General features: G+C 38.3%; 1 protein-coding gene across 2 annotated transcripts in view; it reads right to left on the bottom strand.

The window, feature by feature from the left end:
* UBL3 (ubiquitin like 3) overlaps nt 1-25,193 on the bottom strand; it is a 63,677-nt gene that overhangs the window by 1,081 nt on the left and 37,403 nt on the right. For both annotated transcript variants that reach the window (XM_086613020.1, XM_086613030.1), the window contains exons 2-4: nt 8,761-8,869; nt 5,013-5,099; nt 403-480 (exon numbers count right to left, since the gene is read on the bottom strand). In XM_086613020.1, the coding sequence (XP_086469146.1) occupies nt 403-480; nt 5,013-5,099; nt 8,761-8,869 (274 nt within the window). The remainder of the gene's footprint in view (nt 1-402; nt 481-5,012; nt 5,100-8,760; nt 8,870-25,193) is intronic.

The following is a 25,193-nucleotide window of genomic DNA, read 5'->3' as shown; positions in this document are numbered from 1 at the left end:
AGAAAGTTTTGCTTACACACCACTTCTAAAGCAATTGGGTTGTTTTATGTGCAAGTATGCTCGATACAAGTATGTGTTTTATTTTTTTTTTAATTAAAAGTTTACTATCATTATTACACACATGCATACATATCTGAAATATAAATCAGGAGTAGTTTTTAACAATAAAAACTAAAGCTTTTAAGGTTTGGGTAAACTTTTGCATTCTACTAAAGTGCTAAACCAGAAAGTTAATTTCTTAGTTTTCTATAAACAACATGTACTAAAGCATTCCATTACTCGCTTCACAAAAGACCACGAGGACTTGACTTTTCTCTACTAGGAAATATTCAAAAAGCCTGTGAGAGATCTGACTGCTTTGCCACGTACTTAAGTAAGAAATACCTCTAGTGCACAGCATACCTTGAGAGTTTGGCTCTGGCAATGTCTCTCTAGCCACCAAATGCATCACTGTTGTTTTGCCAAAAGGAAGTTTTAATGCTGCAAAAGGAGACAGGGAGATTTATTAAAACATTACAGCAGTTCTCTTTCTTCAAAACACCCAACTGAAATGAACTATAACTGGATAAGCAACTATTCAAAAGTTCATACTGTTAGGTTTGAACTGCTTGCTAAATAAATCTATAAAGGTGTTTCTGGCTAAAGTTTGTAGATCAAGGTCTTGGGACCTGATAATAATCACTTAAAACACTGTGTTCTTAGAGACATGATATTCCTGTTAGGAAACTCAGCCTTCCTCTTTTGAGTAAAAGTAGAAGTGGGCATTTATGCCGAGACTCAGGTGCTAAGCACTTTTCATCAATAAGGATCCAAAAGAGCGGCTAATTCAGCCACTAAATTGTTACTCCTGAGATATCAAAACACTGAGCCACTACTGCAGAAAAGATTTTCCTAAAACACACTTTGATCCATGATACAGATTTTCTGAAATACAAAATGTCTGCATTTTGCCTTTTAATATTAATCTTCAACATCAGCTGCATGTGAAAAATATCAAATTTAAAACATTTTAAATCAGACAAGGTAGTTCTCACAATGCTGCCTTTGTGAGCTTTAGTAACACAAAATAACAAAATTGGACCTTTCCACAATTCCTTCTGCTTGTTGCTGAAACTAAAATTATCATTTTCACATTCTGGTTTAAGTATACCAACACAATGCTGTATTTATGGTTTTAACACTGCAGTATAATATTTAACAAAACTTCTAGTCTCCTTGAAATGAAAGGATTCTCTGTTGCTCGTTATATTTAGCAGATTCTCATTGCCAGCATTCTGAACTTTGACTTCTCCCAATTATGTGGGGGAGGGGGAGTTATTTTTACAAGTTCTTTACATAATTTTAGTTTTGTTTCCTCTTTCCAGCTCCTAAAGATTAAGTATTTTTCTTGATTATTTTTCTGAGAAATATAAGGTAAAGATGCTTTCTCTAAGTTTTGTCTTCCTCCCTCCTTATAGAGGAAAAAAAGTTAGTGATAAATGTAACAAGAATTTAACTCTAAATACACAAATCATTCTGACATGAGTAGAATTTGTCCTCTCAAATTCCTTCTTCTATTTTCACATACAGTGGACCAAGGTATTTTAAGTGAATAAATGAATAATGAACATCCAATAAGACCTAAAGGTAACTGAAGAGATATCCTTATTTTAATCACTACGGCATAGATTCAAAATTCAGTAATAAAAATAAATAAATAAACTTAGTATTTGGCTACTACATGTATTCAACACAAGCCTAGCTACAACATTGCTATTAAATCATGTTCATTGCCTACGTATTTGTTTGAAAAAATGAAAGTTATGATTAAAACATGGGTGTAAGTAAGCACACAGAGGAATACACAGATCCACAAGCTTCTTTGAAGCAGCTGTACTTTGGGAAAAGCCACCTCTATGGAAAGTCAGGTCCGAGTTGCTCAGTTTACTTTGAAGCACTGCCTGTGCTTGCAACTAGAAGCTATTGATAGCTCAAGTCTGACCAGAATGAAGCATTCTGGCTACTTCATTCTGTAATACTACCGAAAACTCCGCAAAGAGCGTATTAACAGTCTGCTAAACTCAACGGAAAAGGACTGTCTTCATGACAAACTCTTAAGAAGCCATTACAGAAAGAGCAAAAATACTACAAACTAATCACATTAGGGAAATCTTTCATAATATCAAAACACTTAAGGAGACTTGATTAGTGAGCTGTGGAGATCAATTATTTACAGTGATCAAGTAAAAGTATGCTAATATTTCAATTAACTAAACTCAGCTAGTAGTTTGCATAGTTCACACAAATTCTTATTAGCAATTTCCAGCTTCTTGCTTGGAGCACTGTGACAGAATCTGAGCACTCCAACCTATGCTCAGTAATCCTTTCTTGCTCTTGTCTTCGTACTTTCACCCCTTTATCTCACTTTAACTAAACTTTTATTACATTCCTGTCCCATCTGTCTAATTCCACTTTTATTCCAGATTTTATACCATCAGAATGTATTTTTCACCCTCTTTTTTTTGGTATGCATATGGCACAGGGTGAGTTGGCTTCCGTTTCCCTCAGTCAATAAGTAAAACATTGCTGATTACCATTATCTAACAAGTAACAGAGAACCGTCAATTATGCATTACCTCCCTAAGTAATATTATTTAAAATTCAAACTGCAGACCAAATATTTAGCTATAGAATGAAATTTCCTGTTGGAAGCTGAACAACAGACTCTGCCTCGCTGGCTAACTCCCCAGCCCTGCACACGGGCAGGACACAACAGAACAGTGTGGATCAAGCACCGCAGGCAAGAGTGGCACAGCAAGCTTTAGAGAAGGATTTTTTTTTTTTTGTTACCACTTCCAGTGCCATTAGCTCTACTGTTCTTGTAGTGACAGTCTGTTCAGAGAAGCTGGCAAAAGAGATGGTTTCTTTAAAATAAAATTTTCCATTCCAAAGCCAGTTTTTCTATCGATTTGTCATTTTTTTGAGGCTTCTTAGTTTTAAGGAGTCTCAGATTTGTAAGACACTACGTAGATGTGTGAGGTTACAACTAGAACATTACAATGTCATTTTTAAGTGTGAACAAAAACAGACTCCTGTTAAAAAAAGAAAACACCCAACTCTTTCTTCAGAAACTTTTGTTTCACTAGTTGATAAAGTGATACAGTAAGTCCAAATTCCAGTCAATATTTCCTAATCACCTAAAGCAAATAAAACACGAAGTGCTATAACTCAATTATAGAGAGCTGCAGATAGAAAAGCCTAATGGAACTGTATTATATATGAAACTAAATATTGTATTTAGTGAGAAATTCTTTCCCCCCTTCTCCCCCCTTTTAAAGATAACTAGTTCATGTAGGGTTACATCTAATGAACACCACAAACTGAAGTAACAGTCTTTTCAGGCTGCTTCATGAATTGCTGTTCCCCTTTCAGCTGTGTAATCTTACTTCAGATAACTTCATTAGTACTGAAGTAAGCCAATGTTTTAGGGGTTCTTTTTCTTAAAACAATACAGCAACAAAAAGATCTCTGAAAAACACTAACATACATGCAAGACCCTTAGGGTAAAATCATGATGATCAAATTGCAACGCATGAATGATTAAGAATGAACTAAAATGCCCTGAACCCACGTAAGTGTTCAAAATCCACAGACCTGAGTTAATGCAAGAGTCAACAGCACGTGGCTATTATTTTTCAGCTTAACTTGTTAAACTACATATTAAATAAATATTCAAAGTTGTTTCAGATTTAGACAATGTCACTAAAGGGAACAAGCAGTGACGGTCAAAAGCAACACCTAGAGATGAACGGCAAAGAAAATCCCATTTAGCTACCCTTGCCTGGAAAATGTAGGGTAAGACTAGTGTCTCTAATCGCAGAGATGACCCAAGACTTAACATAGGTCTTTCAACTCTACTCCAACTGCTACTAGCTGCACTCATTGGCACCTGGTAAACATAAAAATTAAAGAGTGAATAAAAATTTCAGAGTTCTCCCAGCTGAATCGACAACGTTCTTGTTTGTATATATAGCAGCATTAAAAATTGATTTATATGGAGAGTAAATCTATTCTAAAAGTACATCACTAGCCAACACTGGTAATGGTAGAAAGGGAATCAATGGCTATATCATCCCAGCGAGTTCTTCATGGAAAGATCACCATAAGCAGTCCAGAAATATTCTTTTCAGGTTCATCTCAACTTCAAAAACATTTCGTTGGTGATTTTATACTATATTCTCCTCTCTGTATTGCACTCCAGTACCAAATGCACGAACAATCTGAACATACAGGGAAAGTAGAAGTATTACTTTCTTTTTAAACTGGCAGAGAGAAGGGAGTCTCATTTTGTTTAGTGATTGATATAGTCGATATTCACACTGGCAACTTTCATCTACAGAACGAAAGACTATTGTCACAAATTTGTGTCACATCTCCATCGCAGAGATCCATCAAAGTCTGTAATTGTGGGGAAAAACTCGCCACAAGGGGGCACAGCTGAATCGCATTTCCTCAGCACATGACGCGAAGCCATTTACTTTTGTTTTCGCATAACTATGCAATTGTATCCCTGGGAGAGCACTGGACAGCAAGAATGCTTCCCCTCATTCTCATTCATAGAGTGTCTTCCTTCATTGCACGAAGATTTAAAGTATTGTCTAACCAATTATCATAAAGTTTATCAAACATTTTGAAATACTTCAGATATTTATGAGGTAGCTTACCCTGCAAGTGCAGTCTAAGAGAGGTGGCACGAAATATTCCATTTACAAAGACAACAAATAAAAACAGCATTACTGTTTCTTTATGCAAGAGGAGATTTGATTTAGTAGGTGAAACCTCCCAAAGTTTAACAACTAGTGGTAACAAGATGGAAAAATATACAATAAGATAAAATGTCACTCTCTGCAGAGGAAAAATAGTATATAGCAAGCCATACTGTGATCTTGAACAGTATAGTAGTGTTTACTGCACTGTAAATAAATATCCCCTTTGCCTGGCTTTAACATTCATAATGAAAATTATTTTCATACCTCCTAATGTCACATTGCCATGAAGAAACCTCCCTTGATAAATGAGCCGCAAGATATTTGGACTGCTGACTTGTTCTTCTTCCCAATCTGAAAAGAAGCAAGAGAATTTTCTCGATCACATCATAATAAAAACATCTTTTGTTACTTCTCTCACTTTTACGCAGGAAGAAAACTAAGAATAGGACTCTTTTGCATGAAATGCTAAAGAGAGAGCACAGACTGAAGACACAGAAAGATAATTCAAGGCTACCACTCCTGAAATCTATTCTTAAATTTATTATTTCATGTTGGGCATTGAAACACATAATTTTATGCCTGCAAGTATAAATATTACTTACTTCACAGACTGCATGAGATACTTAGCATATATTTAAGTCCTACACAAAATATTTCACAAACTTAAGTTGCTTCCCAAGGCTTAACAACCACTTGGCTAAAACTGCCTTAATTTCTTCCCATTCAGAAGATTCTCAAGCCGTACTCCTCCTCACCAGCTAACTGTCCAACTGGAGCTGTTCTCCAGCAAAGGGAAGCAGCTACACACATAGCGAAAGTAGACATGACGGGTCATTTGAAACAGGATTCTCAGATCACAGCTCTGCAAACGCTCCGCAGGCTGTGCAGGGGTGTTCAGTGGTGGCCAGATCCAACCAGCCAAATGTCCAGGGGGGTCAGTGACCCAAGCAGCCCCGAACAGTCACTGCGGAGAGGCTGAACAGAGGGATCTCACTGAGGAGAGACTGACTGATACATTTTAGGGAACTTCTCAAAGGACAACCTGTGGATGTTTTGATGTGGCAAACAGCGATTCGGGAAAAGCAAGCACGCGTTTTCCTATAATGCATTTCCTATAATGCTTAAGCCATCATAAATAATTTACAAGCTTAAATGATCTTTTCCCACTCTTTTACTGTTTCCTGTCACAATGTGAGCAACAAGTAAATATGCACTTTGCTTTCAGAACAAATATCATAAAACCTTGAAACGTTGAATTTAAACGGGCTCTCTGGAAATACAGCATCTTCTGTTTCTTAGCTGACCAGATATCTGGCAACAGCTGTTCACAAACGTTCTTTCTTTCTGCTTTTGTAGTGTTTATATACCAAAATGAATATTCAGTGAGGGGATCAGGACAAGCAACAGAAACCAACCTGTTCACTGGGAACATACAATTAACATACGGGCAGCAGCAACTGGCACCACAAAAGGAAAAGAACTGAAAAGGGGAGAAGGGGAAGCATTTGAAACAAAAGCCACGGCTGCGGAGGGTGTAGGGAGAGGCATCTGGTGCGAAAAAGCAAGCGGGCAGGCAGGGACTCAAGGCAGGGAGAAGGAGCTCCGGCGCTCTGCAGAACACGGCGAGGCAGGGCTGGCATCAACAGCAGAAGCTGCAATATCCCCGGGTGCTGCCATGTGCCTGGTTTGTAAGATTAGATCAAATTAGGCAACCAGAGCTATTTGAATTTCAAGTATTTCTACTCAGGGTCTGGTTCGATTGTCTTGCAATTCAAGCACATGCCCTTTTTGCTATGCTGTGAAGTGGGTTATGTTAAAGAAGGGAACTATCACACTGCTCGGGTAAATGATTTTTCAGAACACACTAAATTTTTTTTTTTTTTTTTTTTTACTCCATACAGTCTGAACTCGGCCAGTTTACAGTGCCATAATGACGTAAAACACCAATCAAAAGAAGACAGACTCTATTTTGGCACAGGTATTTGCTCATTGTTAAGCTGCCAATTTACCCATCCTTTTAATTTTCACTTCTTGGCTGGCAGTCTGAAACATTTCTTTCTGACATGATTTCAAATTTTAATTTCCACTGATGACTAAATGAGCCAAGGAGAAAATAGTTACCTATGAGGTTTTTTTTCTTTTTTTTTTTTTCATGTTCAGCAGATAATTGCTGTACAAGAAAAAAGTATTATTTAGAAGAAAACGGGGGGGAGGGAACGGGGGAGGATGTAGAAGAGAGCAGGTAACCTACTTAGATTATATACATTAAATTTGTCATTTTCCACTACAAGTCAAAAGATCCTTAATTAACAACTGTATTGCCAAAAGAGAGGAGGTTTGCCTTAATCTTGCCAGCAGGTGACTGAGGATATTTCATGACATTTTTCTCCACAAGATCACAAGAAGTCAAAATGGCGGTAAAAACAATCATCTCATAACATCTCTATTTCAAATAAACTTTAGTCCTCATCAAGATTTCTCAGTCCTGTGACAGAAAGCAGCGCTCTCAATCTGAAAACAGCTAGTGGGCTAATGTTTGTGAAAACCTATACACTATTCTGAAGTAGATTTTTTTCCTCAGTCTTTTAAATCGACACTGTTCTTTGCATAGGCAACTAAATATTCATCAAGATTTAGAACACTCCCTCAGGACAGCAGGTATTTGAACTGAGGTTTCTGTGTCTCCAGTTGTACTTTTCTTTTTCTTTAAAAAAGAGACTTTAAAGTCTGGGTTTTTTTCCCAGCTCTAAACTCAGAATCTGCGAACTTCAAGCTCTTCACAAGACTAGGAACATGAGACCATATGTTCAGGAGTAAACTTGACTAAAGAAAAAAACCAAACAGTTCTGCCTTTACTAATTCAGATAAAAGTACACAAAGAACATTTGGTCATGACAACTATGTTTGTAGGCACACATTAAAATATGTACAGTAGCTACACAGATGCTATGTCAACCAGATTTCTTACTGAAAAAGTGCTTTACATCTCTATCTAATAATTCAGAGGACTAAAAACCTCCTCCTTCTTTACATATTTTACTGAATAGATGATACTGCATCCCAGTAAAACAAACAGCAAATAAGGCCCCTGAAATCCTGTTCTTCCTGACCTCAAAGACCAGTTTAAGGCCTTTTAAAATATGGATTATCAACATTAACTTTTTGGCATGAATTATCATCCATGATACCTCTTTGACAAAGGCACCACAGAAACAGATATTGCAATGTTTTAGTTTGTATAAATAGTAGTCTTTTTCTAACATCAAAACGGTAACCCAAATGAAGTCCTGTATCAAAAGGAGCATTTTCTTTCATCGTGGGTAATGCTATGTCTATGTTTTGGCTATTTTCCCATGAAATCACAGTCAAGGAGAACAGAAGCACTTTGTTTTGTGGAACTATTCACATATGTGAGTACACATTTTAAGTTTTCAATTCCATTTTCCAAAGCTAGTATTCCTACATAATACCAAATACACTCATACAATCTCAGTTTCCTTCAGTCTTTTAATGTCTCTTAAAATTTTCTTTTATTTTTTTTTCTCCTGGAAAAATATCATTATTACACATCCTTTCCAAGATAAGGCAGAAAGGAAGTACTTCAGACTGAATTTCACTAATGTGTTCCTGTGACATGATGTGTTTTACATTAGCTGTCCTCATGTAAGAGTTTTATACCTCCAACATGTCCCACTAGATCCTCTACCAAGACTGATCAAGAAAAGTGTGTAAAGATAGGGGGAAAGAAGTTCTTCAGTTTGGGGAAGCAAATTTTAGAAATAAAGTGGGAAATAGTCCAGACATCTATCTAAAAATCTGCCCAACCAAAGAAACAGGGAAAAAGATGGCAAGATGACAATTGTGTTTCTATATAAACCTATGTCCAGATACACGATAAACATACTTAATTTGATCACTGAGAACAGAGATTGGTTTATTGACATTTTAGTCTGAAAATACAGAGAAGCTTGTAGCTTGACAGTTAAAAAGCCAAAGCCACACAGCTACTTACCCATCGGCCAGTTGTCATACACGTGTTTTGCTATATCTGCAGCAGAGTCATTCGGTGAAAATAGGAACTCTTTCGTTTTCCCACTTACCAAGATGAGGCGCAAATTTATCTGTTAAAAAAAATCCAAACCAGCAGTATTAGGAAAGTATCCAGAGAAGACTTATTATTCTTTTTCTTTTAAGTTAAAATCACTGTTCCAAAGTGATTTGAGAAAACAGTTTAAGATGGTGTTAAAAATAGGGTCAAAGAGGTCAATAAAATTTTGCTTGTTTACACATAACCTACAAAGACTAAATTCTCACAGCTGGCGTTTGTGTGAAGATTCTGATAGGTAGTGATTGAATCAACTGTGCCATTAAAAAAAAGCTTTCAGCAGAGTATAAAAAACCCACAACAGTCAAGACACAGTGGCAACACATCTTCTTGATTGAAGAGGAAAAATATAAAGTTGAAAAATTAACCTGAACAGAGAGCACTAAAAATACCTAAATCTGCACCAGAATATCCTGTGAGCCTCAGTAAAAGCCCGAGCACACTCTCTCCAGTATGATACTTGTCTGCCCTGATCTCACCCACTGCATCTCCTACAAAACACCTGGGATTCAGACAGCATCCTTCCTCAGTCCCAGCTGCCACAGAACTTGAATCCCTCTGCCAGTCTTCTCAATCCAAAAGGTTGTTCCATCATTGTCTTACACTACAAGCAAAGCAGTTGAGATCCACATGCAATAACATCACATCATAGTTTTTTCTCTTATCGATTTCCTTATGTACCTATCAGCATCCTCAGCTGAAACTTTCCTCTCTTCTATTTCCAAGTTACTGAATATAATTCCTTTTCCACATAGCATTAAAATAACCTGCATAAAGAGCTCACTATGACATTACTTACAATGCAAAAGAGACTAAATTTTGGCTCCTCAAGCAACGTCGAGCAAGGTCACAACCTGTGTTTGGGTAGCTAGCACTTACCAACGCCCATGACAAATAAGAGTTTAGCTGTTTTTGTGTTTTGGCGTACAAGCCTAAATTGCACCAACTTTTAGCAAGACTTCAGCGTACCAACTGCTTGAATACTTTTTTCCAAAGCACACTCTCAAACTGCAGCTCTCATTTTAAGTTAAGTTGCAACAAAGCTTTCCCTGTTGGAATTCAGTAAACTTTCCTAGCTCAAATACAACAGGAAAAATTTACAGTCATGGCTAAGTTCTCAAGACTTCTTCAGGGTCAAAAACCTCAGCTCATCAACTCCACCAAACATGATGGCCTTATCAGGTACCTACTCATCACTTGTTTCAGAAGCTCTCCAGACAGATTGTCTATTCTCTCTTGAATGCTTCGGCTTGGATTCATCCCACCTGTTTTTAAGCACCTCATGGAGGTATCCAAATTACAATCCCTATCATTCTGCACACTCCAAGGTCGATAAAGAAAATGACCCCTCCAAAACTAAATTCAATCTCTATTTCACAGTGTAGAAAGGATAAAAAGAATTAGCATAAAAGGGCTAGGTTCTCCTCCCTGTCCCCCTGCTAATGCCCTTCAGAAAACACAAGTTCTGCCATTAGCCCAGAAAGAAGCCAAGTGGTAGCTGTCTCTGAGGAAGCACCACAGCCACCGTATGAGTATCGCTGCATACCAGGAAATGGCAAGAAAACTTAAAGGAGAGAAGCTGCAGGAATGCTGTTTAGTCAAAGATAATTATTCATAAAATTTAGAACACATCTGGCTATAAACATTCAAGTTCTGTTTTCTTTGATATTTCCAGAATGATTAAGGAATTATTTTCAAATCTCACCAAGATTTAGCAGAAAAAGCAGGTCAAGTTCCACTACTCCTGTTTACTCCAAAATCTGACTACCGTGATGAACTACCACTTCAGAAAGTTATGCTTAAATTTAGCAATGGCCAGACTATGTCCACTTGTTGTTTTGCTTACGTTGTCTTTCAGTTGAAGTAGTTTCCTCCCTCTTAGCTGTCTCCACCTGAGTATGTATGGCCAACACTTACATACACGGTTTCCTCAGCTGGACTACTCAAGACAAGCTCTTCAAGACAAGCTTTCTCTAGTGAGATATCCATTTCCACATTCACCCTAGGAGCCTGTCTCTGCACGTTTCAATTTCTTCTCTTCTCTCCTCAAAACAGATGACTATTTCTGAAGCATACTAAATGATGCCTCACCAGATGCTTGTATAACACCATCAGTTATTTCCTTGGTCTACTGGAAATATCTTCTGCAATTGTGCGACAAGAGCACATATACGTTCTTCATAATTGCACCATGCCATTTGCTTAGTTAATTCATACCCTTCTCTACTTTGATCCTTTCAATTATTCAGCCTCCAAGCTTGTCACTGACATTTTTGGCTGTAATGCCCTGAAGCACCAGGCTTCAAATTTTATCCCACTCCTATTACTCCATCCCTCCCAGGGAAAGAAGGCTAGGTAGAAAGAAGTATTCTGCACCACAAAGATGTTTCAGCTGTGTGGTGTGGTGGACACACTGGAGGGAAGGGATGCCATCCAGAAGGACCTTGACAGGCTGGAGAGGTTGGCCTGTGAGAATCTCATGAAGTTCAACAAGGCCAAGTGCACATGGGCCGGGGCAATCTCAAGCACAAGTACAGACTGGATGGAGAATGGATTGAGAGCAGCCTGGAGGAAAAGGACTTGCGGGTGCTGGTTGACGAGAAGCTCAGCATGACCCCGCAATGTGCCCTCACATCCCAGAAAGCCAACCGTATTCTGGGCTGCATCCAAAGAAGTGTGGCCGGCAGGTCAAGGGAGGTGATTCTACCCCTCTACTCTGCTCTCGTGAGACCCCACCTGCAGTACTGCGTTCAGCTCTGGAGTCCCCAGCACAAGAAGGACATGGAGCTGCTGGAGTGGGTCCAGAGGAGGGCCGTGAAGATGATCAGAGGGCTGGAGCACCTCTGCTATGAACACAGGCTGAGAGAGTTGGGGCTGTTCAGCCTGGAGAAGAGGAGGCTACAGGGTGATCTTATAGCAGCCTTCCAGTACTTAAAGGGGACCTACAGGAAAGTTGGAGAGGGACTTTTTACAAGGGCATGTAGTGATAGGACAAGGGGCTTTAAACTGAAAGAGGGGAGATTTCGATTAGATATAAGGAAGAAATTTTTTACATTGAGGGTGGTGAGGCAGTGGAACAGGTTGCCCAGAGAAGTTGTGGATGCCCCATCCCTGGAAGTGTTCAAGGCCAGGTTGGATGAGGCTTTGGGCAACCTAGTGTTGTGGAAGGTGTCTGTGCCCATGGCAGGGGGGTTGGAGTTGGATGGTTTTTAAGGTCCCTTCCCACCCAAACCATTCTATGATCTCCTCCATGTCTGGATCCATGGCCTATGAAATTCCCCCCAAATTTCTGTGCAACTCTTCTTTCTCTCTATGTTAACAGCATTTTCCAAACTTCATGTCATCAACGAATTGTAGCAGCAAGATCCCTTTACATGAACCTTTGCCGTTAATTGAATCAGGAAACGTTAAGACTGATCTGACAATTGATCCATAATGATTCCAATAACGAGCCCTCTCTGAGCTGGTTCCCCCTCCTCTCAGCTAGGCCCTTTATGTTAGGCCCTTAGGCACACTCACTATTTCTCTATTAAATCCTAATTTCTCCTATTTAACCAACAGTTTGCAATATGGCGCCACATCAGTTACTTTGTACATATTCAGATGAAACTGCAAAAATGTCTAAGTAGAAAATAAGTTCCTTTCATCAAGAGTCAGCTTGCCACACTCCGGCTTTCAGAGGTGTGGTGCACCGTGCTCCGTTCCACTTTCTCTATACCTCATTATCTTTAATTATCCTTTAAGCGTTAATGCATCTCATTACACCACCAACACACTGCCAAAAATTCTGGAGGTTTAGACTGCATCACAAACTGTTATTGTACTTGGGAATGGGCCGCCTGTTTACAAAACAAGCCAACCAGCCCACCCCGAATATTCAGCAGCAGTGCCTGCTGTGGGCAATGGCGGTGAGGAGCTGCTTCCCCAGCCGCCCTCCTGCCTCTCACTCAAATCTCCCTGCATCCATTTCCTCGACTCTAATGGGCTCCTTAGACATACTCCTCTTCGCTTGCTCCCTCTGGCCAAGCAGTCCCCCAACTCAGATTTTACGCAGGTTATTTAAAGATTTCTTTTCCTTCATCTGCGTGTAGTTTATCTGTGGTGGGGATTACCTGTTTTGAAGATCATATCACTTTCCTAGGCAGCAGACATAACACCAAACCATCAACTCCCCAGAACTGTCTGATTTGGACCCTACAAGGAGAGATTAAAAAAATCCCAAAAGAATAATCCTGCTCAGCATTTAAAATATGATTAGGGCACAGCATTAATATATAAATAAAGTTATTTTTCAGGTAGTATAACATTAAGGAGACATTCATTTTTATTCTTACTACGGAGTTTTGAGATTACCAGGCACACTGAAGTGAATACAGAAAGGAGAAGAGTATCACAGAGAAACAACCAAACCTAACTTGGCTTCTTGCGGGAAGCTGGGATTGTTCAGCCTTGAAAAGAGAAGACTTCGGGGAGACCTAATAGCTGCCTTCCAATACCTGAAGGGAACTTACAGGAAGGCTGGGGAGGGACTTTTTACAAGAGTGTCCACTGATAGGACAAGGGGAAATGGGTTTAAGTTGAAGGAGAACAGATTTAGATTAGATTTTAGGAAGAAATTCTTCAGTACAAGGGTGGTGAGACTTTGGAATAAATTGCCCAGAGAAGTTGTGGATACCCCCTTCCTGGAGATGTTCAAGGCCAGGTTGGATGGAGCCTTGAGTAGCCTGGTCTAGTTGAGAGGCATCCCTGCCCATGACAGGGAGGTTGGATTAGATGATCTCTAAGGTCCCTTCCAGCCTATGCCATACTATGATTCTATGATTCTTGGAAAATTTGATTAAGTCATACTTCTGCAGATAATATACAACATAAAATCAATATATGCAATGGGGCGGGGGGGGAGGGAGGGAGGAGAGAAAAATGTTAGTTTCGTCTCCACCCCCGCACCTCACCAAGATGGATAATTTAATAGTGCTCAAGTTTTTTGTTGCTGAAGAGCATTCCTTACAGTCTTACTATGAAATATAAAAGGCACATCAAATAAATTAATAATTTTACAGCATATACTACAGAGTTGGTGTAAAATGCAGAAGGAATATTTTCATTAAAAAAACAGAGTATCATCAAATATCAGCAGAAGCCCAAAATAAATCCTTAAATCAGTCAAGCAGATGTTGCATCAAGTGCAAGGAAACAGCTGCTCTAATGAAAGGTTAAAGTATTTTCTTATTTATAGTACAGCATGCCACTGACACATTTACGTTGCATGTTTGTCTATATATATATGCAGATATATAAAAAGATTATATATATATATCTTTATATTTCTTAATTTTGGCTTGAAGGAATCTTAGTCTTGAGTTGCACATCACACTACCTGAAAGGGTTTGAAGCAAAGAATACCCAAACTTGCCTTTAAATTTAGAGTTTAATCTCATTCCCCTCAAGAGCATTTGGAAATTTAATGGCTTGCAACTGCCATACTACTTACTCTGCAAACCTGAGAACCTCACTTCAAAGAAACTGTAGAGGATCTGAAACAAACCTTTCTGGCAAAATGCCACTAATGAAAGATCATATTTAAAGGAAGAAAAAAAAAAAAAAGAGCATATGCATATATACATTTACTCCAAGAAAAGTGCAGAAAACAAATTTTAGTTAGGTTGAGGAGTTTTGACTCAAAAGCAGCAAATTTTAATTTTCTTAGTGGTCTTCGCTATCCCATACTCTTATCTCCTATATTAAAAGTTAGCAAGGAAGTTCTATCTGTATCCCTTGTATGCTTAAAGCCACTCGACCTATTCTTGTCAAAAGAATTTTGGTCCTGAGATGTTTCTGTGATTCCTGTGGCCCTGACAAGTTTGCTTTTCCACACTGGAAAAAAACGGTGACTGTCCTGATTTTTGTTTTGGTTTGTTGTTGTTTTTTGTTGTTGGTGTTTGTTGTTGGGTTTTTTTTTTTTCCCCTGCCCAGGCTCCCGAAGGGAATTCCAGCCTTTTGCTACAGCAAACTGGACCATATCCTTACACTTCCGCATTATAGAACCAACTGGAACGTTACTGATGAAAGCCGTGAAGAAGAGCCACAGTATCAAAAGTAGGATTAAATACAATTTGTGGACTGCATCCCCTCTGCATGGTTATGTAACAGCACATTCTGTTTGTGATCTCAAGCATGCAACCCTCGCCCTCTCCCCCTCCACCACCACGGCCAACACCAAGCTCATAATTACAGCTCCATCAGTCGCATCGTGTACACAACAAGGAATTCCAGTGTAGATGATACACTGTAAACAAAAAAAAAAACCCATAAATTAAATATATATATGCAAAGTCTGTAGTAACAACTGTGACCACATCTTTTGAAACAGAAATTTGGGTTACGTATATGCAGATGTAGTGTAAGTTGTGTTTTGTTTGTCACAGGCATCTGCAATGAGTTTGTTCATTCTTTAAGGCGTAACTACAAGATGTTGTAGTGGCACAGGGCTTCTAATTTCACAGCTAAAGTTAAAGAAATAGGAAGTCACTTGAACATCAATAAATGAGAGATTTACAACCTATAAGATGTTTCTTAATGTTTAAGTGACTTCCCATCTATTCAGTTAAACAAGTTATTTTGTTACCAGTTTTATGCTCCAGTAGCAGCTTACTATTTCACCCGTCTTACAAATAAAATGTCGAGGAGGAAAAGTGTCATATCGCCACATGCTATACAACCCCAGGTTTAAACTAACTGCTTTTCTTCAGCTCTTTAAGATCAAAACATATACACCAGACTTCTTTTTTCCTTTTCTTAAGAGACGTGAAATTGAATTAAAAACTAACGATGGAACAGAAGGGAAAGCGCTAAGGGCATTCAGAACTATAGACTGAAGTTTTGCTTCTCAAAATCTAATTTATTTACTTCCTAGCTCAAGTTCATAATTGTAAGAAATAAGTTTGTTCTCCAAAGACGCATCCAAGTTTCCTAATGACTCTAAGCCAAAGAAAAACCTCACAGCACTGCACAGTACGCTTTACTGACTGAATTCCACCAGATTCACACACCTGGTCAAACCAAGCCTGAATAACAGTCTAACTGAAACAGTAGTGTGACACAGGCCAAGTCAGCAGGGACCTGCAGGTTCCAGTTCGCTCCTGAGGTAGATACATCATCTCATGTAATCTCTTCTGGAAACGTATCCCCCTGTCCTGAACATAATGAAAAACTTCAGGTTTTATACTCCCTGGAAGGCTGCTCTAGAACCCAACTGTCCCATTGAGTGGAGTTTTCTTCTAATTCCCAGCATGATTTTTCTTGGACAGGTTACATTCACTGATGCCAGACCTACTTTGTACTTTAGGTACAACAGGCTTCTTCCCCACCCACCTTGGGGTTTTGATGGCTTTCTCCTACATCTGCAGACAAGGACACACTTTGCTAAAATAAAAAAGCAAAAGGTTTTCCTCATTAATAGGCTGGGCCTTGGTGTGACCACTGTCTTCAAAGCTCTGAAGCACATCAACAGAGGTTAAGAAAACTGGGCTTGGTTAGTCTGGAGGCCTAGTGGGCACCTATTAGTAGCCTTCCTATACGTAAATTACCAAGAGAATGACCTTTTCACCACGGTCCAAGACAGAACAAGAGAGTTCACCCCCATGGCAGGGGGGTTGAAACTAGATGATCTTTGAGGTCCCTTCCAACCCTAACCATTCTATGATTCTATGATACTTTTATATTAACACAATTAATTTTGTTTGTATTAATTCAGTCTTTGAGATAACCCATTCTTTTCCATACAACACCATGATCATCTTCTGTACTATTGGTGCCTCCAAATTTTCATCATCGACAAATTTAAGCCACATACTGATTTTCCTCATGTCAGTGGCATAAACGAAAACATCAGGAGGACAGGTGCTCCTAAACTTTTTAAAGAATTCCACTAAGCATAATTGCCAGCCTTACATGTCCACACTGAACACTTCCACATCTTCTCCACCCAAGTCACACAATCAAACTCAGCCTTCCCAAACCAATCCTTTCCTACACCACTCAACCACTCACTGAAGTCCAGACAGGTTACACCTCTTCTGCATTTCCCTCATCTGAAAAACACTCTCCTTCTAAAGAAAACTGGCTAATGAATCTATCATAATCTTACTTGAATAAATATATACTGTGAATTTTATCCCATTATTTCTTTTCTGCTCCTTCTCAGTATCCTTCTTGAGGTGGTTATTCATCTGTCAAATTCAAAGTCTCTCTACATCCTTTCACTCATCTAGCACACAGATATTTTATACCTTTAATGTCTTTGACCTGAAGAAATACCAAGCATGCAAATTCTTCAGATATGTTCCTTATACTAACCCAGTACAATTAGTTTAATCAGCATATGCTCCCTTGAAATTCAAAGCCTTTATGTACACTCTTACTTTGTTTATTCTTCCATTTAATTTTAACTGTATCAGCTCATGATCATTGGATCCAATGTCATTTTCCCAAGCAGCCTTCCAAAGATTTCCAGAGCTTTCTGGGAATTTAAGAGACACATCTAGAATAATATTAGCTCTTTCTTGGCCAAGAAACTAGCTAGCAGAGGGACTGAGATGCAAGTGCATAAGGTAAAAAAGTGAGCAAGAAGTATGAATTTGTAGCCCAACGATGTAAGCGTTCTCATGAGACAGAAGAGATCTTCGATTCTGGACTCTTGTTCAAGAGTCACTTGGTAAAACAAATGAAACTACAATTCTTATGAATCACACTTCTACTAAACACCTATTTTCACCAGGTACTTCATAGGGAATACAGGTATCTTAACTGTCCTTCCTCAACTGAACACCTGAAGCTTACATTTGGCAATACTCAGAACTCCTGCATTTAGTTTTAGATGCACAAAGGGGCTTTGCTCTACCCTTACAATACTTTGCACCTATAATAAGCTTACTTCATAACAGGAAAAAACAAACAAACAAACAAACAACAAAGTCGACACGGACTCATCATGAGACTTAACAAACTGTCAATGTGACTGAACAAAGCTCTAAAGTACCATTGCCAGCAACATGACAGACCTGCATGAGGCATTCAAAGCCACACCACTTGTGGAAGCAGGGCGAACCCAACATGACACCGTGAAAGCGTGACAGTACCCCACATCACTCTGTTCAAGACTCAGATGAACTTCATAACCAGTTCCAATGACATTCTCTTTGTAGTAATTTATAGATGAGTAACAAATACGTTTTTATGCACAACTGCTTTCTCAAACAAGGAATGGCCACGGCAACTTTGCACTGATAAAAACTAAGTTAATAAATTTCAGAGAAATTTGGAGCAAAGGGAAAATCAAAATTAAGCATAATCAAATTTTATTTAGAGGAGGAAAAAGCAAAATCCTGTAAGCATTTAACTCAGTAGCTATGATAAAGCTGGCTGTTTCTATGGAAACCACGACATTATTGAACTCAAAAACATAGTGCTTCCCACACTTCATCCGTTCCCTCACTTCAGTTTGAATAACACAAGAACAATGGTAATGTATTCTTCAATATCCTCCTATGAGTTCCAGGGTTATCTTTTAAGAAGAAATATCTAGAAACATTGTTCTTCAAAATAAATTATTACAGATACTATCATAAATAACCAGTAGAATACAATGGATTTCAGTGGAGTTTACATATTGTTTCCTTTACTATCCTGACTATTAGCATTCTGGGGACAAGGCTGGTCTTGCCTTTTTTTTTTTTTTTTTTGGAGAAAGGTGAGGTGAACATAACATATCAAAGAGTCAGCTGGAGCTAGTTAAGAATTTTCACTGAAAATCATTTTTAATAAGAAAGTAAAAACAGAAGAATAACCTTTTCTTGAAACATACTGATTCTATCAGTAAAAGATTTTTCAATAATTTGATGAAATAAATCACAAATACCCACCCAGGAATAATTTATCTCCCAAGATAACAGAGGCACTCCATTACCCAAAATAAAGCAAGTACTCAAGTATCTGGTTTTCTCGGCTCAAATGGCAGTTTGTCTAGTGTATCCTGGGTGCATGCTTTAATCACAGGGTACACAATTAATCTGTCTACTGCTGGCCCCCAAGTGAATCCACTCCGACAGGAAAGATTCAGAGAAAGACCTACTCCGATTACTCATTAGCCAGAGACAGGGCAGTTTCACCCCACAGATGCAAAATAAGTTTCTCTTATGTTATGATAGAATTGTGTAAGTCCATCATAATCATAAAGTGTAAATTACAACACACAGAAGGCCATGTTTTGGAATTGAGCTTTAATACAAAGAAGTAGCAAAACCGGCAGAAAGTTAACCACACGGCATTCAAGCTTGCTGTTTTCAAAGTTCACCCCTTCAACTCCGTGTATTTTCACTTTGAAATAAAGTGACATGAAACAGAGAAAGGGATATACCCAGACTAATGTGAAATTTTGGTAGAGATGACTTTAGCAATCAGTATACCATGCTGAACCAGTCATTTCAAAACACAAGAGTAGAAATAATATCAAAACTGCATCAAATCATGATGCACACGTGAGATGATCGTGCTTTTGGATTGAACTGGTTGGGTCTGGTAAGCATGGTCACAGCAAGGTGGTTTGATAACTCCAGTGTTTTAGAGTTTCTGCTCTCAGAAGAGACTCCCAGTGAACTGCAACCAGCCCATCCTGGAACAACATACCCTGCAGTCCCCAGCCTGCAACACATGGAGTTAGTGGTGAAGCAGCAACACAGAGGCTTTTGCATGACTTCTTCAGAACATACATACAATAACGGCAGAGAAGAGCATTCCAGGTTTTCTTTCTGAAGTGGAAAAGTGTGTGCGTAGGAGAGAGAAGGTCATGTCTGTTTCTACTTTTTCCAATCTCTGTCTCCCTAAAAATATGCTCTAGTGACATGCATCTCAACATTTGACTCCAGAATTTAAAAGTGAAATCAGCGTGTACCATCTGTGTTACCATCTTTCTGTTTCTTCTCAAAAGCTGCCCCTGGATAAGCCCATCACCTTGTTTTCACCCTCTCATGTCAGCTAGTATGTAAAGCTTAGAAGTTCACTACACAAATGTAATAATGATAATGCTAGGCACTTACTTAAATTTGGATTTAATTCTGATATAAGGCAACATTTGATCTAATATATTCTATAGAGAGAGTATTTACATAGTATTTTAAAATATTATTTAGGACAGTTCGATGTCATCTTTAAAAAGAGAGGTGCAAGGCCATCATGTTTGTGAATGCTTATTTTTGTGAAATGCCTAACATAGAATCATAGAATGATTTGGGTTGAAGGGACCTTAAAGATCATCTAGTTCCAACCCCCCTGCCCCTTCCACTAGACCAGGTTGCTCAAAGCCTCATCCAGCCTGGCCTTGAACATGTCCTGGGAGGGGGTATCCACAACTTCTCGGATTTGAAAATGAGTACTACCACTGCTGCTGCTAACAAAGGAGAAAATACAATTCCAAGGAACTGGTTTTACACGTAGCTGCTTTCTCCAAGTTCAATGGGCAGACAGATACTCTCCACTCTGTCTTAATCCCCAATCAATTTTTTTGTTTTCTTAACTTTAATCAGTTTTGTGGGGCTTTGATTTAACCCACGTTACTCAAAGTTTCAGATTCAGCTGTTCCAAGGATACAAATAACAACTAGTGTTGGTTGTGGAAGAGTATATCAAATGCTCTATTTGGGCACTATGAGACAACAAAGGCAGAAAACTGAGTTTCTGAGTTTCCATTACATGATGGAAATTTTGAAAGCCACGTACAATATACCTAGACTTGGAGATATTACAACTTTATAACCAGAATAGGTCAGTGAGATCATAGACCAAGCTGAAAGTATTCTTGCAGTTACAGCCTGGATGAAAACAAACATCAGCTTCAATTTGACCAGAAATGAAGTTCAGTAAGGAAAAAGATGTGAACATAAAGAAATCATTAAAACACAGGGGGGAGGAAAGGGACATTTTGAAGGAGTTGCCATTAACTGGAGGCAATGAAAAGAATTATAATTGCAAGCAGCACATGGTCATGGATTTCATCTAGTTCCACATGCTAATTTTCAGGACAGACAAGTGAAGCTCTTCCCATCCAACTTCATTATTTCTGAGAGGAACGCCCACTCATCTGAATTCAGTATCAGAAAGACAGATTGACAAAAATGATACCCAAAGGAGGCAGGAAGGGCAATTTAATCAGCAAGAGACACTTTTAAGACTTCCTGCAACACCCCACTGATTTTTGCACTGGATGCTGGACTAAGCATGGCTGCGCACAGATAAGCCTCCCAGAGATAAAAAGACTCTCAAGTTATTGGTTTTGTAGTTTTGTGGGGTTTTTTTTGGTTGTGTTTGTTTGGGTGGAGGTTTTTTTTGCTAAATCGAGTTTTAAAAAGTGTTTTCTTGTTTTAAGTTATTTAAACATAATAAACATGTATTGGGCACTCTGCATTCCTGAGTTAATCTTTATGGCAGAAGTCAAATTGCTCTTCCCCCCGCTTCCACTCTCCACCATGCAAGACAGGAAGAGTAATTATCGATCACTTCAAAGTTAGTGCATATATTAATTTTTCAATTCTCACCAAAAAGACATAAGTAACTCGCAAATTTAGAAAATTCCTTGGAAAAAACTTTTAACTAAGAAATAAAAAAAAAAAAAGCACGCACTTTCTTGTTCCTTCAGTTCCTTATGAGACGATAAAGATTCATGAGATGATAGTTTTCCTCAGAAACAAATTAATCTCCAAAACAAAGCCTATTTTTAAAATGTGCTAGTCCTCAGGCCCCAAAAAAGGGACAGTGACAACCAAGTACAAAAATAGCCTGATTTAGAGCAGAAGTGACATAACGTAGGAGCAAGGAAACCATCTTCTGAATCCAATTTTGTTTTCTATTCTATTCTATTTCATCTTGCAATAATTCTTGCATTATATGGTTTTAGTGCAGTTTACTGCGCAGTACACAAAAAAACCCCACACTGCAACTAATTACAGCGTTATAGCTCATATAAATACTATTTGTCATTTAAGCTAGATGCAGCTAGAGAAATTCCAGGAAAAAAAGAAGTCACTCCCTAAAGACAAATTAAGAGTGACATGGTCCCCTGAAAGTCCCCTTGTATCAGCTCTGAGTTATTAATAAGAACATTGTATGAATAAAAAAGACTTCTCAAAGATTTTTTCAGGACCTACATCCCAATGGAAATGACAACAACAGGATGTAAGTTTGCAGCTTCTCTAATTTTGAGACTCTGCTGACAGGTCCTGCACCTCTTATGATTCGGTATCTCGGTCAGCATGCAACTACTAAATTTTTCAAGCCTTAAGAGAGTATCAAAAACAAAATGGAAACAGGCTTAAATATCTTTTAAAACATGAAAGAAGCAAAGAGTTGCACCTTGACTTAGAGATGTATTTCAGTTCACTTGTGTGGAAATACCATGAAATTAAATTTTTATTATTAGCTACTGATTCCTAGCTTCTCTGGGCTTACTGTGTAACATGGCAGTCAGCCAAAGTTTGCCATTCCAAAGCACTGTCTAAATCACTGAGCTGTGATAATTAAAGGCAAGAGACAGGGCATTATATATTTTTGTCTCTGATGCTAAAGATAGTTTAAATTTTCATCAAAATGGATGTTTCAATGACCATAGATCTCGTTTGCGCTAGTGAAAGCAAGAACTCGGATATGAATGAGAACACAACCTTTTCTAACTGTTTTCCTCCTAAAATAGCCCAGAGAAAACACTGGATTATGTGATAAGAGATCAAAGATTGTGATGCAGATGCCAATTTATTCAGAATACAACTCTTCAAGAGCAAACAACTTGACCTTGACCTATGCCTGTACTTCTCAGAACAGAATAATGAACATTTCCATTTTTTCCTTTCTCTATGAGCTACCCTTAATATTCAACAAAAACGTAAACCGTGTTTATACAAAGCTTACATGTTTTTGTTCTATTTAAACATTATGGCACTAATTCATCCCCAAGCTAAGTCAACTGAAGTTAATGGAGTGGTATCACAAATAAGATCCAGTTATTTATTTTGCTCTGCATTCGTTGTTGAATACTAAAAGGCACAGCTCATCCACCTTTCTGATACTGCATGCTAGTCAAGTGCTTGTGTTCTCTCAACCAGCTGGCAGTCTAATAGTAATTCTTATCCTATTTCCATCATGAGAAGCACTAGCACATCCAGACTGTCTGCTAACAACTGAAACAGTTAGAGCTGCCCTTTCATTTTGGCCTCCTCTTTCTCTCGTATTGTTAAGCCTTCCACAGAGTCAGAAACATACAATTTACCAGTTGTCATCACACTACTCGGCCTCTTTAGATGATGTAGTTCTTGATGCAGCATCCCTGTATGTCTGCTACATGGTTTTGTGAAGTACGTGCCACCGCAGTAGCCAAGGCCTTCCAAAGCAGACTGCGTCTGCCTGGCAAGGTGCTGCAAAGTCATCACAGGTTCTACCTTAACCTTTTTCATCCACGAAAAGAGCTCTTCTCAAAGAAAATTAGATGTTAGTGAGGAGGAGAAGAAAAAAAAAAAAGAATTAATAAGAAAAGCTTTTTAGAGGGTATACATTTAATATCTTTTTCCTTTCTTCATGTCTTATATGCCCAAAGTCTATACAAAATGCATCAAATTACATAAAAATGCTTCATTTCAGCCCTCCAGAAAAATCTATCTATCTATCTATCTATCTACAAATATATGTAAAAAGCACAAATTTAAGATCCAATTCATATTCAGGCATCTTCTAAGCATAAATATCATCTTGGTCTAGGATCTCACGAAACCCTTGGCAGGAGGGGAGAACAGCGATGTCTTCTTGAAGGCATTACAGTCTTTTAATCGGTAGTGATTACAAGCAACACCAGTCAGGGCTCTCAGTCCTTACTGCATCAACAACTACATTATAACAAGCCATCTGCTCTGTGTCAGAGTAGTGAGTAAGGTTGGCTTCTGTGAATCTGGGGCAACATGCATTCTAGCTTGCATCTTAATTATGGTTTACGAAACAGTATGTATGGACAACTACAGAGGTATGTTATTGAAAGCTCCCCAAAGTATCTATGATTCTTACCTTTAAAACAAAAGAATTAGTACTACTTCCCTGAACTAATTTGTTTGACTATGTACATAGGAAACGAGAATAAACTATTTAATGGGCTTTTCTCCTCACACATTGTGACTTTTGCTAGAATAAAATAATTTTAGACTTCGGTCATACTCTAAATCCTAAGCTATCCTGTCCTCATGTTTTTAGCACACGGTCAACCCAGCTAGCACATACTACTTACCACCTCTGCACGTCCAAGTTCTCTGAGATGTGGAGATAACCTGTCTCTCTCTTCCTCTTTTGCTTCTCGTACACTCAGATTGTTAGCTTTTTAGGACAGTTGCTTGTTTTGCTTTATATATAATACTTCCAGGCTATAGCTCATTTACAGAACAGATATTTTAAAACTAAAAATGTTTAAACAACAGTTTCACAAATTTTATAATAGGTTTTAAAGACCTACTCGACCCCTCTTTTCACTAAGGCAAAAGGCATGATGGTCTAGAGAGAGAGCATCAATGACTGACCATGTTATGAAAAATTCTCACTGGTACCACAGGTTACGACTAATTATAGTTAATGGAGAATTATTTCTCAGACAATTACTAAACTTTCGTAATTATCTCAACTGAAGCATTACTTTGATGTTACAAGAAACAGCAAACACTCTCTCCCAAAAAACAAACAAGCCAGAAGGTTTTTCTTCTTATAGACTCAACATGTTCAACACAGAATTGTGGATATATGTCTATGTCAGCTATGATGACCAATCTTGAACAAAAATAATTATTACAAAAAAAAAAGAAAATATCTTTTCATTATAGGAAAGAAAGATGCCATGTCTTTGCGTTTGCTGTCATGACACAATAAAAGCTAAACAATTATGTTTTTGGAAAGAAGATTGTAAGAATAGAATTTAGCAAGCTCTCTGTCAACAGACACAACATCCGTTAGTATGAATCTTTCGAGGGAAATGTGTATGTATGTGTGGACTGAATGACAATTATGTGTATAAAATTCATGTTAACAATTACGTAGTTCAAAAGTGTCTGGTTATCAGCCAACTGATTTTCTAGCTAATTACTAAGTCACAATCACAGCACAGTAGTAGAATTGTAGATATAACTATATGTTAGACCCTTTGTAAGAAATATTCACAAGACAGTATAGAAATTACAGCTGCTCCATAGGAAAAGAATGAAAGTCCACATAGTCAGAACTATTCCATTCTTCCCAATAGTTTGGGAGACAAATCATTATACAAAGCTG

Source organism: Tauraco erythrolophus, chromosome 1 (assembly GCF_009769465.1).
Source record: "Tauraco erythrolophus isolate bTauEry1 chromosome 1, bTauEry1.pri, whole genome shotgun sequence".
Lineage (NCBI taxonomy): Eukaryota > Metazoa > Chordata > Aves > Musophagiformes > Musophagidae > Tauraco > Tauraco erythrolophus.
Note: the sequence above shows the minus strand (reverse complement) of the source record. Positions and strands in the feature narration are given on the sequence as shown.